The sequence below is a fragment of the Taudactylus pleione genome, unplaced genomic scaffold (genome assembly GCF_031769625.1).
Source record: "Taudactylus pleione unplaced genomic scaffold, aTauple2 ptg000490l, whole genome shotgun sequence".
NCBI classification, from domain to species: Eukaryota; Metazoa; Chordata; class Amphibia; order Anura; family Myobatrachidae; genus Taudactylus; species Taudactylus pleione.
Genome location: NW_028284892.1, coordinates 3939589 through 3956227, shown reverse-complemented (window position 1 = coordinate 3956227; position 16639 = coordinate 3939589). Strand labels below are relative to the sequence as shown.

The 16639-nt window shown below is 48.4% G+C and overlaps 1 protein-coding gene and 1 long non-coding RNA gene across 2 annotated transcripts in view; one reads left to right on the top strand and one right to left on the bottom strand.

The window, feature by feature from the left end:
* KIRREL1 (kirre like nephrin family adhesion molecule 1) overlaps positions 1 to 16639 on the bottom strand; it is a 237487-nt gene that overhangs the window by 44000 nt on the left and 176848 nt on the right. Inside the window, exon 2 of the mRNA XM_088449673.1 lies at positions 10502 to 10648. Coding sequence (XP_088305799.1) covers positions 10502 to 10648 — 147 coding nt within the window. The remainder of the gene's footprint in view (positions 1 to 10501; positions 10649 to 16639) is intronic.
* The window catches only part of LOC148502598 (uncharacterized), a 168960-nt gene that overhangs the window by 54986 nt on the left and 97335 nt on the right, over positions 1 to 16639 (top strand). The gene's annotated exons all lie outside the window — the stretch shown is intronic.

The window sequence follows — 16639 nt, the reverse complement described above, 5'->3', positions numbered from 1 at the left end:
ACCAAAGGGGACGAGCTGTCGATATTGAGTGACAGCTCGCTCCGTTTGGTGAGCGGGCCTAGTGGGGGTGGCTGCCCAAACGGAGGCGTTCCCATGAAAACGCCTGCCGTTTGGGGGCGGCCCCACTGACATCACAAGTGAAAGCTCTCTGGGGCTTGCGATGAACGAGACCCTACCACAAGGGTCTCGTCGCAAGCCTGATGGTCTTGACCATCGCGACCATCATCCTGACCGCTCGCAATAGCTGTGGGTGGTAACCCACAGCAATGCGAGCGGCCAAGAGGCCGCTCCAAAAAAAGAAAAGCCTGGCCCTGATTCAGAGCGAACGGCTCTGAATCAGGCCCAGAGTTCAGAAACCCACATCATTCCCAAACCTGAGTAACAAGCGGGTACGGTATTATGGAGAGCCATGCGTTCCATTGTTAAGCTGGGCGGTATATTGGCCGTTCAATCCCCCCGATATATTGTATCTACTGTGTATCACAGCAGGTGGCCGATCGCCCATACACCTGCTGTAGAGACCCGGCGGTAAGTGACAGCTCAACTGAGCGGGCAAATTTAAATGCCTAAAATAGAAAAACAGTTTGGACAGAGACTGGTGCGCACACAGAAGCTGCCTACAGAACTTTTTGGTGTGGATGTGTCACCCTGAACACCCCAAAAACAACATATAACATACAATATCACCAAAACGTAGCTCCTCGGGCGCTAGTACCAAACAAAGACTTTGTGGAGTCTCGACGTTCTCCCCACTTTAATCTGTAGGGGTTCAGTTTATAGTAAAAAAAAAATCCTTCTCGTTTCCCCTTCTGGAGTGATTAAGGCAAGAAGGAAAGATAAGGATCAGTCTTGGACCAGATCATACATCTACCCCCCAAAGCTGATGTGTCTACTTTTTCTGTAGCCACTCTCTCGGGTAGGGTGCCACAATTACTTTTAAATTGTCACTGTGTATTAGATGTTATTACCCTATATGGTATTTCTTCTCTTTTTTGAGAAACTGAACCCCTACAGATTAAAGTGGGCAGAACGCCGAGACTCCACAAAGTCTTTGTTTGGTACTAGCGCCCATGGATCTACGTTTTTGGTGATATTGTATGTTAAATTTAAATACCTGCCCAGTTGTGATGTCATATCGGGCGGACGATTGGTAAGTGTATATGCAGTTACCAATTGTCCGATGGGTCGGCGGTCCGGCCGACCCATTGACCTAGTGTGTACCCAACATTAGACCTGTCACCACGCATTACAGTAGCATTAAAAACACTGGCAAAATGTTGTTAAACTGGACGCAAGTAGATGGTCGTCTTATAGGCATACAATGGGAGCATCGCAGTTGTGTCGCTGAAAGTGGTTACATACACTGATGTTTTATGGCTCACATAGGAGGCCGTACTCTGACGCTGGTGCAAGTATCGATGGTGCTAACAGTGGTTGCGTCTAAAGGCGCAGCACGCACATTTCAGTGTCTAAAGATGCTCAAAGTGGCCATCTCACTCCTTGCACGATCAGACACCCGGCTGTACACTAGGGAAGGTGCATATAGTCGCAGACGAGTGACCGCTAAAAGACCCACACCCGGACACAACTTCCGCTTTAGAATCAAGACCCATCATGAGATAAAGCAGCAGCCTGAGTGGCTTTATACTACTATCTAAGGAGTTTAGCAGTAGGGGGTGTGTTAATCCCTATAATGTACAACAAGTTTCCATAATGATCATTGTATTGATGATGCCAGGGGTCGGGTACGGGATCCTGGTGGTCAGAATGCCAGAAGTCTGAATACAGACAGCGGCATCCCGACAGTCAGAATCCCAACGCCCAAAGGTAAGTTGCCTAACTCAAACCCCCCTCCCCCTAACCCGCCTTTCCCGCAGCCTAGTGGAGCATACACACGGTAAGATTTGTCAGATGAACGATTTGACCAACGATTTGAACTATGAACGATTTTTGACTGTATTAAAATGAATGTAATCGTCCAAATCTGACTGCAAACACATCAGATGTCAGATATCATTATCTGACCATCGGGAACGCGCATCGTTCATCGTTCATACATGTCAGATATGTCAGATTTTCCTTCAGATATGAACGATTGAACGATTCCCCCCTTGCCCAGCCTAACCCTAACCTCCCCTTTCCCTAACAATCCCGACTCTTGTTGGGATTCTGGCGCCGGTATTCTGAGCGCCGCCATCCAGGCCGCCGGGATGTCAATTACATCCTAACATCCAAATAGATAAAGGCCCATGGGTGATTGTGCAATAGTGCAGGAACGCTGGCGCACAAGTGGTGCCTTGGGCATGGCCAGGGCTGATGTCCTGATGAATCCATTTTATTTATCAGAAATGCTTATTTTTTTTTTAAGATTTCAGAGTTCACAGGGATCTACATCAGCCATAGTGGAACTACACCTCCCAGCGTGCCCTGCCACAGTTTCAGGATGCCCTAACAGTAAAATGGTGAAAGGGCATGCTGGGATGTGTAGTCCCCCCCCCCCCCCAGCAGCTGCCACATGTTGCCTAGCCCTGATCTAGAATAAAGAAAGGGCACTTGCTGGCTACAAATTGGAGGGCCGCCATATTGTATCCTGAGCCAGTGTTCCTGAGAAGACATTCTAGTGGTTCTCTTTGTGCCTTAGATGTCAGTGTTTCATGCTGAATTAATAGGCTCCATTTCTAACTAAAACGACTGCATTTACTATGCATAGACGACTGGCATACTTGCTGAAGTGTGACGCTCCCAATGCTGTCTTCGCCTGCAAATTGTTTACTGCCTTGTATTACAGACCATTCCCTTAGCCTATCATATGCAGTATATCATGATCATTCATTGCCATAGTTGTCTGCAGTTATCTGCTGTGCCCATAGGGGGCAGTGTTGCACTGTATGAGCACACACAATCCAGACATGACAATGAGCGGAGGAAAGAAGGAGCGAAAAACAACATAGGAACAAGTCTAGAGACAGCTCATCTCCATAGTTGTTTAAAATGGGCAGTAAGCTGTATGCGAGGGTTTCATTTTCATCTCGGTGAAAGCAAATGGTATTGTCTGTATTGCTGGCACTGCGGGTAATGGCTATAGGTAGAGAGGAGTGAAGCTTCGCACAAATAGCGAGAGAACGTTGTGTAGAAAAAAGATGTTTGTTCCACAAGAGGCAAAGGGCCTCGTTCCGAGGGGGACGCAGAAGCGCCCGCAGCTAATGTCTATGGATGTTGCCCGCCTGTTACTTAATGCAAATGGCGATATAAAGCCCTTCCCTGGCGTCTGAATGTGCAAGGACTGAGGCGTCTGCTGTCAGCGTCCATACATGCACCGTGACACCGTATGGACACAATCAGGATGCCCTGGGGTAACTTAGACGCAGCAAAAACTCGCTCCTCATCGGCAGGGCCTACACCGCTGAGCCAGCCCAAAAGGTGCAAAAATCCAGCAGTGCAAACGGAAAAATATTTAGCATTTTGGTGGCATTTCAGTTCATAAGGCAATGGTAGGCCGCATTCTCACGTATACTGGCTCAGACCAGAAAAACGGCCGCATCCCCCGTGTGTAGGCGACAGACACGCTGTTAATGGGACCATTGTGTGCAGAGTATTTACTCACAGGGAGAATATTAGTATATTATACTATAAAAACAGCGATATATTACACAGCACCGAAATGCCTCAGATTGAGGCGACGCCTCTAGTACTTTCATGTGGGAAAATTGTCTTTCAGATAGAAGCGCAGGGTGTGGGAAATTCCCTTTGTGACGCACCCACACAAGACGTGGAACCTGCCGGCTATACCTGCTCACTGACGGCTTCGGAGGTTCCATAACTGTTATGTCATCTATACCGAATGTCTCTGCACATTTATCACCATACAAGGCGTTTGATGTTGACTAGGACATATTTCCTGTAGTTGTGTTTTTGGAAATAAAAAAACATGTGAGGTAATAACAGGGAACATCTGTACTACTAGCTGACGTGCCTGGCATTGCCCGCGCTATTTCTTATGTTAGATATGCCTCCCTATACTGACCCCCAAACTCAGCCTGCTCTATCCACCCCTTACAGTATCCCAAACTCAGTCTGCTCTGTCCACCCCTTACAGTGTCCCAAACTCACCCTGCTCTATCCACCCCTTACAGTGTCCCAAACTCAGTCTGCTCTATCCACCCCTTACAGTGTCCCAAACTCAGCCTGCTCTGTCCACCCCTTACAGTATCCCAAACTCAGTCTGCTCTATCCACCCTTTACAGTATCCCAAACTCAGACTGCTCTATCCACCCCTTACAGTGTCCCAAACTCAGCCTGCTCTATCCACCCCTTACAGTCCCAAACTCAGCCTGCTCTATCCACCCCTTACAGTGTCCCAAACTCAGCCTGCTCTATCCACCCCTTACAGTGTCCCAAACTCAGTCTGCTCTATCCACCCCTTACAGTGTCCCAAACTCAGCCTGCTCTATCCACCCCTTACAGTGTCCCAAACTCAGCCTGCTCTATCCACCCCTTACAGTGTCCCAAACTCAGTCTGCTCTATCCACCCCTTACAGTATCCCAAACTCAGACTGCTCTATCCACCCCTTACAGTGTCCCAAACTCAGCCTGCTCTATCCACCCCTTACAGTGTCCCAAACTCAGCCTGCTCTATCCACCCCTTACAGTGTCCCAAACTCACCATGCTCTGTCCAGCCCTTACAGTGTCCCAAACTCAGTCTGCTCTATCCATCCCTTACAGTATCCCAAACTCAGTCTGCTCTATCCACCCCTTACAGTATCCCAAACTCAGTCTGCTCTATCCATCCCTTACAGTATCCCAAACTCAGTCTGCTCTATCCATCCCTTACAGTGTCCCAAACTCACCATGCTCTGTCCAGCCCTTACAGTGTCCCAAACTCAGCCTTCTCTATCCACCCCTCACAATGTCCAAAACTCAGACTGCTCGACTTCACCCCCCTAGAGAGCCACATACTCAGTCTGCTCTACCCCACACCTACTACAGCACCCCAAATTCAGCCTGTTCTACTCCAAACCTTAGCGAGCCACAAGCTCAGCCTGCTCTACTCCACACCTACTACAGTACCCCAAACTCAGCCTGCACTACCCACACCTACTACATTTAAACTCAGCCTGCGGTGCCACCACCTCCTATAGCATACCCAAATTCAGCCTGTTTTGTTCCACCACCCTACCGAGCACCAAACTCAACTTGCTATCCCTCCACCTCCTATAGCATCCACAAACTCAGCCTGTTCTGTCCCACCACCCTACAGAGCCCCAAACTCAACTTAAGGTGCGTATCCAGTTACCGATAGAGGAACGACAATACGATTACAACATTGTAATCGTACAGTCTTTCCTCATCCTGTATAGTGCCTACACTGAACGATCTGTCGCTCATCCCTGAACATGCACAAACTGTCGTTATCGGCAGATTGACCGGCATGTTCGGGCGATGATTGATGCCGAAAACGACCAGCAGGAGCGCGCATCGCTGGTCTGTTTCGACATTTTAATGCCCGATTTGTGAACGATTAATGAGCGATTGAACGATAACGATGTCGCAATCGTTCATTTTAATCGCCTTGTGGATACGCACCATTACTCCCCTCTTACAGCACACTCAAATGGAATATGCTCTCTACACATTCTACAGCAACCGGAAACTCAGCCTGTTTTTCCCTCAGCTCCTACATTCCCCCAAACTCAGCCTGCTTTGCCATCGTCTCCTATAGCACCCCCAAACTTAGGGGTCTATTTACTAAGCAGTGTTAGGAGACAGAGTGAAAAGTGATAAGAAGGTGATAAGGTACCAGCCAATCAGCTCCCAACTGTCATCTCACAGGCTGTGTTTGAAAAATGACAGTTAGGAGCTGATTGGCTGGCACCTTATCACTTTTCACTCTGTCTCCTAACACTGCTTAGTAAATAGACCCCTCAGCCCTTCTCTGCCCCACACCCTATACAGCCCCAAACTTAACTTACTTCCCTTCCTATAACAATCCCAAACTGAATGTGCTCTCCCAACCTCCTACAACGCTATTAAACTCAGCCTATTCTCCCTACAACTCCTACAGTGCCACTAAACTCAGCGTATTCTCCCTACACCTCCTACGGTGCCACTAAACTCAGCCTACTCTCTTACACCACCTACAATGCCACTAAACTCAGCCTGTTCTCCCTACACCTCCTACAGTGCCACTAAACTCAGCCTGTTCTCCCTACACCTCCTACAGTACCACTAAACTCAGCCTGTTCTCCCTACACCTCCTACAGTACCACTAAACTCAGCCTGTTCTCCCTACACCTCCTACAGTGCCACTAAACTCAGCCTGTTCTCCCTACACCACCTACAATGCCACTAAACTCAGCCTGTTCTCCCTACACCTCCTACAGTGCCACTAAACTCAGCCTGTTCTCCCTACACCACCTACAATGCCACTAAACTCAGCCTGTTCTCCCTACACCTCCTACAGTGCCACTAAATTCAGCCTGTTCTCCCTACACCTCCTACAGTGCCACTAAACTCAGCCTGTTCTCCCTACACCTCCCACAGTGCCACTAAACTCAGCCTGTTCTCCCTACACCTCCCACAGTGCCACTAAACTCAGCCTGTTCTCCCCATACCTCCTACAGTGCCACTAAACTCAGCCTGTTCTCCCTACACCATCTACAGTGCCACTAAACTCAGCCTTTTCTCCCTACACTATCTACAGTGCCACTAAACTCAGCCTGTTCTCCCTACACCATCTACAGTGCCACTAAACTCAGCCTGTTCTCCCTACACCATCTATAGTGCCACTAAACTCAGCCTGTTCTCCCTACACCTCCTACAGTGCCACTAAACTCAGCCTGTTCTCCCTACACCATCTATAGTGCCACTAAACTCAGCCTGTTCTCCCTACACCTCCTACAGTGCCACTAAACTCAGCCTGTTCTCCCTACACCATCTATAGTGCCACTAAACTCAGCCTGTTCTCCCTACACCATCTATAGTGCCACTAAACTCAGCCTGTTCTCCCTACACCTCCTACAGTGCCACTAAACTCAGCCTGTTCTCCCTACACCATCTACAGTGCCACTAAACTCAGCTTGTTCTCCCTACACCTCCTACAGTGCCACTAAACTCAGCCTGTTCTCCCTCCACCTCCTACAGTGCCACTAAACTCAGCCTGTTCTCCCTACACCTCCTACAGTGCCACTAAACTCAGCCTGTTCTCCCTACACCTCCTACAGTGCCACTAAACTCAGCCTGTTCTCCATACACCTCCTACAGTGCCACTAAACTCAGCCTGTTCTCCCTCCACCTCCTACAGTGCCACTAAACTCAGCCTGTTCTCCCTACACCTCCTACAGTGCCACTAAACTCAGCCTGTTCTCCCTACACCACCTACAATGCCACTAAACTCAGCCTGTTCTCCCTACACCTCCTACAGTGCCACTAAATTCAGCCTGTTCTCCCTACACCTCCTACAGTGCCACTAAACTCAGCCTGTTCTCCCTACACCTCCTACAGTGCCACTAAACTCAGCCTGTTCTCCCTACACCTCCTACAGCGCCACTAAACTCAGCCTGTTCTCCCTACACCTCCTACAGTGCCACTAAACTCAGCCTGTTCTCCCTACACCACCTACAGTGCCACTAAACTCAGCCTGTTCTCCCTACACCTCCTACAGTGCCCCAAAAGTCGTCCCTGCTCTGTTCACTGTTTTCTGCAGCACCCCAATGGTCATTACATGACAACCCCCTTACAGTATTGCCCCATCCCACCAGTAATATGTATGGTTATTACATGACACCCCAGGTATTAAATCAGTTGTACCCCTCAGGGACCCTTTATAATTGATGATGTTACCAGACATAACACATCTTCTTATATAATGGCAATTAGGACAGAATTAGGAAATAACTCTCTGCCGTCTTCAGGCAGCTTTGTAGCCGGGTGCAGGTGGACATTGAGCATCCCCTGAAACTTACCCAGGCTCTTATCAGCTCTCCCCATTCAGAGCCTCCCGGGCTGCGTGCAGAGAGGCCCCTGGCATCTATCACTGTGCCGACAGGACGCCAACAAAATGAAGCATTTAGAGCAATCCTGGTTAGTCAGCAGAATCCGGACCTGTGTGCAGGGCGGGGGGATAAACTGCTGCCTGTGGATTCGTAATGTGCAAGCGGTGGTGGGGGCAGAAGAGGCGGCAATTGATGGATGGGTGACCTGAAGTGCCTGTCCTGATCTATTAGATATGTGCGGGCCCTATGAAGATAGACAGCGGATCCATATGTGATGTAGTAAATGAGTTCTCAAGTCAGAGCTCCGATATAAGAGTAACCTGGGCTGCTGCTGGATGTGTACTTATTTATTCATTCCATTAATTGTGCACTTATCACGCATCGTATCCTATCACTTATTCCTACGGATAGGTATGTATTACATATCTATCTAAGTCCGTCCCCCAATCTCACCTTCACATCTCTGCAATGAGTTGCCATATTAGGAGGGAGGGGTTCCCCTAACAGAGCAGACACAGAGGGCCTGACTCAGGGATATGCGCTACTGCAATCGCAACAGCACTCTCTCACGGAACGTAGCTGCGAATATATATGCTAACGCCTTCCAAAGCACAGCCGGGCATAGGGACGCCCACTGCTGCCCTCTCATATCCGTACGACGACCTGCAACCGCTTAAACATCGGTAATATCGACGTACATCGAGCAGCCATGCTGGATATGTGGCGAGTCTGACCACCCGCAAAAACAATGCGGCTCTCCTGATGCGCAGAGAACTCTCATGCTGCGAAGGAGATGGCAATGGCTAACTTATGCACGCCCATGAAACCGTGGTTAAATGGTCAGAAACGTCTGCGTTTGCCTAGCCATCCTCACCCCCCCCCCCTTACCTGCTCCAAATGCTGACTACCTGTCATTCACTCTACAAATGAGCCCTCTATGTAATCGCAAACCAATCGCAGCGTGTGCGGAGCGCTGCTTGCACACCTGCTCAATGCCAAACAATCATTTAATCTCCGCAAAAATCGGCATTGCGTACAACTAACTTGTATGGTAGACTTGCTCTACAGCAGTGGTTCTCAAACTCCGCCTTCAGGACCCCAAACAGGAGGGCCGAGGACCTACAGCAGAGGTTCCCAAACTCTGTCATTGCAGTCCACATTTTAAGGATATCCATTCATGAGCAGAGGTGACTTAATTAGAACGTCAGTCAATTTGATTTGACCATCTAGACTCGAGCATGGATTTCCTTAACACCTGGACTGTAATGGCGGAGTTTGGGAACCTCTGCTCTACAGAAATGCACGGTGTGTCTTGGTGGATTTATACACTCTGATAGAGCGCTCGCTCTGAATCAGGGCCGGGCTATTTTTTTATTAGAGCGGCCTCCTGGGTGACCACAACTATGCGAGCCAACACCCACAGCTATAGCGAGCGGCCAGGAAGATGGTCGCGATGGTCAAGAACATCGCGACCGTCGGGCTTGCGACGAGACCCTTGTGGTAGGGTCTTGTTGCTGCAAGCCCCAGATAGATTTTGGCTCAAACAGAGCCGAAATCTCTCCCACTGACATCACTCGTGATGTCAGTGGGGCCGGCCCCAAACGGAGGCGTTCACATGGGAACGCCTCCGTTTGGGCAGCCACTCCCCCGGCCCACCCACCAAAGGGGGCGTGCTGTCACTCAACATCGACAGCACGCCCCCTTTGGTACGAGACCCGGAGCGACGGATTGCCCGGCTCCGTCGTGCGCATGCGCTCTGGGCCGCCATCGACCCGGTTGCGAGCGCTCAGCGCTTGCGACTGGGTCTGAATCAGGCCCAGAGGCAGGACCAGTGATGTCAGAATAGCCCAAACGACTGCATCCTCTAATTGTCCTAAACGTGTTAAAGGAGATCATGGCTCTGTCTGAAAATGTTAGCTATGGTGTTTAGTGGGTCCTGGAAAGCATAAACCATTTTAACCATGTATATTGCTTTAGCTGACAAAATGGCTGCCCGGCAGTGCCCGCACTGTGGAAAGACAATGGCCATACTGTAGGTGCCTACAATCCACATGGTAACGCTGAATTAGGTCAGCCAAGCAGAGAAATAAGGGAAAGTCTTCACTGCTAGAGTTAAGGTGTTATTATAGCAGCTCACTGCAACCTTTGCCATCGCTGAACACAGCAAATCTCCCAACAGTATCGCAGGCCGACGGGGTTGTGCTATAATGAGGTCGCCGCGTGTATCGCTAGAGATAGGTGCCACATTGTAGCCCCAGCTATTTAAAGAATATGTATGAGGGATCCTGTGGAAACACTATAATCTTTATGATAACATATGTGGCCTTTATTAAACCACATTCAGCGCGGATCGGAGCGAGCCCTGCGTTAAGCTCAGAATTTATAGCAAACGGCGTTATATTGTCGGTGCTTTCAGCTGGTACAAGCAAGAATGTCATGATCGAAAGTAGAGTGTGAGTAATATGACAGCGAAAGGGGGGAGGGGGAGTATAAATAAAATTTTCCTTACTTTTTAGACTTCCCAATCCTAGCGCCAAACCGTCTTTGGTCCATTGTACAATGCCGGAATAGTTGAGTACCACGCACGACAAAACCACCTTCTGTCCTGCCACCACTATCTGGTCGGTAGGTTCCTGAAGGAAACGAGGCTGAAGGGCTGCAATAGAATAAAGAATCATTTGTAGACTTAAGACCGACTCTCATTAAATATTCTAAAAATTTTAGGTTAATTAAAAAAAAAAAAAAGTTTGTGGGTCCGCCATAAAGATTTATGGCAGTGCCGTATGGAATTGTTCACAGGAGGAGCAACGCATATGTTAGACGTATGTGCTCGTAGGATAAATACTAGTACAAAAATTATTTCATACAGCATACAGTAGTCTGTGGGTATTATCAAGGTTAGCGGGGATAAAGAAAATGTACTGGACAGCCTTGCTCCACGGTATTAAATAATAAACCTCATATAAGTTTCCTTCATGTGGATACGTGCTCTTATAGTGCATACTGGTGGAGCAGGTTTTATTGTACTCTATGTGGCGCACTGAGCAGCCATTAACTTTAATAGACAATGGGGGGGAGGGGTAATGAGTCACCTCACTGATAAAAGTGTGCTGTAGTAAAGTCTTCCCCACCTGTGCAGTGTACTTACATATATGTACAAATATTATCATCACATCTATCATTACAGTCTAAAAGTGGCTCTAACAGCGGCTGGCAGGATAGTAATATAGCAGCATCATTGCACATTTACATTGTTGAGCGACCACTAGTGTTACTGAATACACAAAGACCAAAATTGTGCAGAAACAGAGCCTTAGGCCCGTATTCAATTTGAAGCGTTAAGTCCGGATCCGCGTTAAGTTTCCACCGATGACGTCATTATCCCCTTATTTTGGTTTTACCCCGTATTCTATTTGAAAGACTTTCCGCCTAGGCGGAAAGTCAATGCAATGTAATAGGCGGTGAAGTATCGCCAATGAATGGCAGGTGGAAGAAAGTGCAGAATTGGGGTTTTGGGGTGCAACGTTTCGGGTACCCCCATGCAGCCAACAGACAGTCCTCCAAAGGTAAACTGTGTCAAAAAAAAAAAATAATAACTTGAGGACACCCCAAAAATTGACTTTGAAAAAGGTGGCGAAAAAAATGTTGGGGTACAAACTTAAAAACTAGCGAACTTGCCTCTGGGGGGGTCCCCAAGTATGCCCCAAGTGTTTTTTTGATTGCAGGTATTTGCGGCAGGTGGATTTTTTACTATTTTTTCAACTTCACTTTTTCAACTTTAAACATGCTGACCCCCATTTTCAAGTACCCCAAATTTGCTGGGATAAGTTATTTTCAGGAAAAATTACTCCTAAATACTATTCTGCGTCACGTATAGAAAAACGCTATTTAGCAGCTATTGAGCCTGTTTAAAAACACGAAATACCTTCAGCAAGCCAAATCGGGGGGGGTACCATAGTGAACCCTCATGTCAGAGCATCATTTGGGGGGTGTCAGGCTGATTTCCCCAAATCTGACAGTACTTTCCGCTTGTTAAAATATCGGCGGGTCCCGTTTATGCGTACTTTCAATTTGAATACGGGGAAAAGCGTGCACGCGCGCGATACTTTTCCGCCTCCAAAACAGGCGAAGTCGGCGTTAAGGCCGGGCCACCTTAACTTAACGTGGCTTGGCTCAAATTGAATACGGCTCTAAGGGGTATATGGTAGTACAGCATCTCAGACTGAGTTACATATTTCCGATCCTTCTCTCCTTGTTCCAGAGGACAGGACTATAAACCTCCAGCTGCCCGATGAGCAGCATGCTGCCCGCAGGGAGTAATTGGTGTTAACTGTAGGGCTAAACGCAGTCAGCCCCCTCCCCACCAGGAAACTTTCAGGCCGATCGATAGCAGTCATGTTTGCAGAGAGATGCAGTTTGATTCAGTCTCCGAGGTTAAAAGCAGAACGGCTGCTCAGCCGCCTGGGGGCTAACAGGCTATCGATTGGGCCGTTCACTACAACGACCCCTCTGAGCCTTTTACTGTGGACAGAAACGTTCCGAGCAGGGTATCAGCAAAGGGAGACTGCCACCTTACACGGCGTTTAGGGACACTGGGGGTGCAAATAAGGTGTTCTCCTACTGCAGCAATGCAAACTCATTTGTATTAGAAAACAAGAGATTTACAAAGTTTCTAATATTTCCTAATTTACATTCACGGATTTATGAGATTAGTCCTTCTAAACGCACGAAGGCACCACTGCAATCAGGCAGACCATGCAGAGCCATCGCAGAGTGATTGACAAGTAGTCAGCATTTGGGGGTGGTGATGCGGGGGGTGTCGGAAAAACGCAGGGGCGGCGGTTTGAACGCCGTTGCGTGGGCGTGCATAAATTAGCCATTGCGATTGCATACGCAGCTTGAGAACTTACTACGTGCAACCAGGTTAGAAATTTCTAAGTAAGGTCAGGGCTGCTGTAATATCGTGTGAGGGGCCGATGGTACTCTATGTTACCGATGTTTGTGGAGGTGTGTAAGGTATTACGGATGTGAGATAGCGGCAGTGGGCATCTCTACGCTGGCAGTGCGATTACAGAGCGGCGATCACAATAGCCATCCTTACTGAATCTGGCCCACAGTGCGGAATAGTGGAGCGTAAGCAGAACTTCTACGATATCTGCTGGGGCAATTCAGTGTAATATTTCATGTATAGATGGCATGTTCCCCACGCATGGAACAAGCCATGTGCATAAGATAGCCTGACCTGAGCATGGGGGTGTGAGGGAAGATGCACAATATAGGGGCGATGTAGGTTGCCGAATTTTACACACCGTCCCTATTGCCCCGCATTTCATTGAATCGCCACCCTGTGGATCTTCACACGCAAAACAGCCTGAAGTCTGAAAAGTTGTCCCTATATAAATATTCTGCATTCCCTACATACAGGGATACAGTATGTTACAACGTCGCCCACGTGAAGCAATGCAGGTACAGATCCCCCCCCCACCCCTCTCTCCCTCTCTGTAAAACACTATTGTTTGGCGTTTTGGATTCCTAATTAGCATTTTTAAATAGATGGAGATGCCAACTCCAGGTTAACTATTCAGCCGGCTTTCCTGGTGCCTGAGATGTTCAGCAGGTTGTGTTTCTGGCAGGGAGAATGCTTAATAATTACATATGCTCTAAGCCCCGCAGCTCGTGAGACAATAGTGTGCAAGAGATTAATACAGCTTCAAGCCCTGGCAGCCAGTGCTATTCCTCATCACACCAGCTGACAATCTAATTGTGGGTATTTCAGATGTCCCTGCTGGGCACGAGGTGACAGAGGTAGCACATAGTTGGCCAGCAGACCATATTTTTCCTTCCTTACTCCTGTGAACCAACAACAGAATGCCCTATATAACTGTGTTATTGGGAAACGTATTGTGTCAAATTCAACAGTGGAGATATTCAAAATGTCATGCCAATTGTGTTTAGTTGCGTAAAAAAGCCTTTTCATAGAGGAGCGATGTTCTAGGGATACAATCTTCAGGTTCTAATTTTGCTACGCCTTTCCTTACTGTATTTATCTGGTCACATGTCACAGAACTAATACAGTAGAGTGAGGAGGACGCAGGGAGGTGTGGTTGGTGTAGAACAGGGTACACTTAAAGTTAAGTTCTGACAGCGAAACAGGAGAAGTTTAGTTGAACAGTTATGAAAGTGTCGCTCATCTCTGTCAAAACAGCCTACTAAGAGGGTCCAGTATAAAACCATTGTTCATTTTTCTTTTTGTTTGTTTTTTTACCACTATCAGGGGAATATGGCAGCTCCTACACCTCTCCCTGAATTACAGATGTGTCCACATACATCTATCCTCCGTGCGCTACAAGTCTCGCTACACATAACGCGGGAGTTCCGTTTGACTCGGTAGCGCAGAGAGTCTTATCGTGCGACTTTTTACCTTCAAATGCGTCTTACTCACACAAATTTAGCACAAGCGAATACTTAGCACAAGCAGCTTCTGCTGAGTAAAATGATATGCAGCATGCCTATGTTTTATGTGCGAGTGCGGGTGTATCTGCATGCTAAATGCTACGTTACAGTGTCACAGCCGCTGATACTGTAATGTAGCATTCGCATGCAGATACACCCGCACTCGCACACAGAACATAGGCATGCTGCATATCATTTTACTCAGCAGAAGCTGCTTGTGCTATATATTCGCATCGCTGTTAGCATCGCTATCTGTTCACCAGTGAATACACCTGGCATCACCTTCAACGTGTCTGTGCACCATCCCTATGCCTCTGGTGCAAACATATCCTTCTGAAATTATACGGACGGCTGCATACACTCAGCTCTGCAGTTACTCTGCAATTCCGCCTAACCCACCACTTGCTCACACGCCCCTTTTTTTTACTCGGGCCAGCCAAGAGCCGTGGCGGGCCCGAGTAAAAAAAAGGGGCGTGGCCATACCCCCTTCGAGAAAAAAACAAACATGTTTTGCAGCGCCCCGTAGCGGCGCTGCGCGCTGGCAAGGTGTGCGCTCTGAGCCCCCTCATCCCAGCGTATAACCAGTGGGGGGCGCTATCAGCTTGATCCCTCCCCCCACAGGCACAGGAGACTGCTGTGGCTGCTTTTTATTAGCAGCTGCGAGCAGCCTCCCAGTGCAGCCCAGCACACAGCAGCATGTGCTGGGCTGCTGTGTTGTAAGAGGGGGGGAGCGGTGCCGGACCCGGGCCCCTGCTGGGCCCCTCCAGCAAGCCCGGGCCCGGGTAATTAGTACCCGCCCCCCCCCCTCTCGGCACCGCTGCATGTGAACGCCCAGTTACACCCAATTCAGCCGCAAGTGAAAATGCGACTGAGCTGCTTACGATTCTGCACTGTAGATGGCGCATAGTTGCGTACGCTCGGCTACCAAGCATGTGCAGTGTGAAAAGTCGCAAGATTCGCCCACAAAGTGGATTTGCTAGCAACTCTGTATCAGAACTGAAAGGGGTGTGAACTGCTTACAATGGGGGAGTGGTCTGGCCCAAAGTGGGTGTGGTTTGGTGAAGATCATGCATAATTCATTTCCTAATACGAAACAAAGCAAGCATGTACTAGTCCAGCTCAACATCTATGTATCAGATTTTTCTATTATTGCCCCTATTTCACGTTCTAAGCTGATCACTGCGTCAAGGATGTTAGAAGTCTCCCAACGCCGCCGTAATCTCACCAAGATGTTATCTGATGCCAGTTCTCCGAGGCTACAAGTGAAGCTGTACAATATATATATATATATACTGTATCTGTTTTTTTCTTTTCAATTTACAGATCTGAAAAGTTTAATTTACTAAAAGCATTCTCTAAATGCTCCCTTTGCTTCGCTTCCTTACCTATCTCAGTCAATTAAAGTAATTGTGGAAAAGAGAAATCACTAAAAAAAAACGCTGCGGAAGCAAGAACTGGACTTGGCGTAATGTCTGAGCACAGTAACCCTTCACGGGCATTTTACATTAAGACTTAAGATGAGTGTTGTGGGCTGAGGAAGGGCTGCTAGGTAACATGCAGGGGCGTATGTACGATGGGCCTGATCCAGATTTGTACGCAAACCCCATGGTTTACCTACAGATCCGATGGTGGGGCGTCTGCGCTTGCGCAGGACCTGTTCTGCGCATGTGCAGAACGGGACTTGCGGTGCCCCCTGATTGGCAGACTGGTAGCCTTTTGAGGGCGGCGAGCCTGTCATTCCACAAAACGGAGGCATGTTGCCTACATTTTTGCAAGAGTGCCGACGCAGACTTCCTCTGCCCCAGCAGCGTAAAACCACCGGTTGTCCCGAGTGACCTGAGTGTTACCCAGGTGGCCGATGTTCACAGAAGTGATCTGTTGGCTATGTCCTTGGACTTGGCTGCGGTTCACTGAAGCCTTTGCATATGTTGCGTCCAAAGGAGCAGCAGTGATGCTATCCTTGTCCACAACAGAATCAGGCCTGTTCAGGATGTTGACATTCTGAATATTGACTTCATACTACACCTGTACGTACATTGGGGTTGATTCAGAGATGTGCACTAACCCAATGGTTGGTGCACATTTGCAATTGGGACTTCTCTGTGCAGGTGTATGACCCGTACTGCGCATGTGCAGTACGGGTCTATGATCTTGCACACAGTCCAACAGCAGTCTGTTCTGGGCGTTGAGGGGG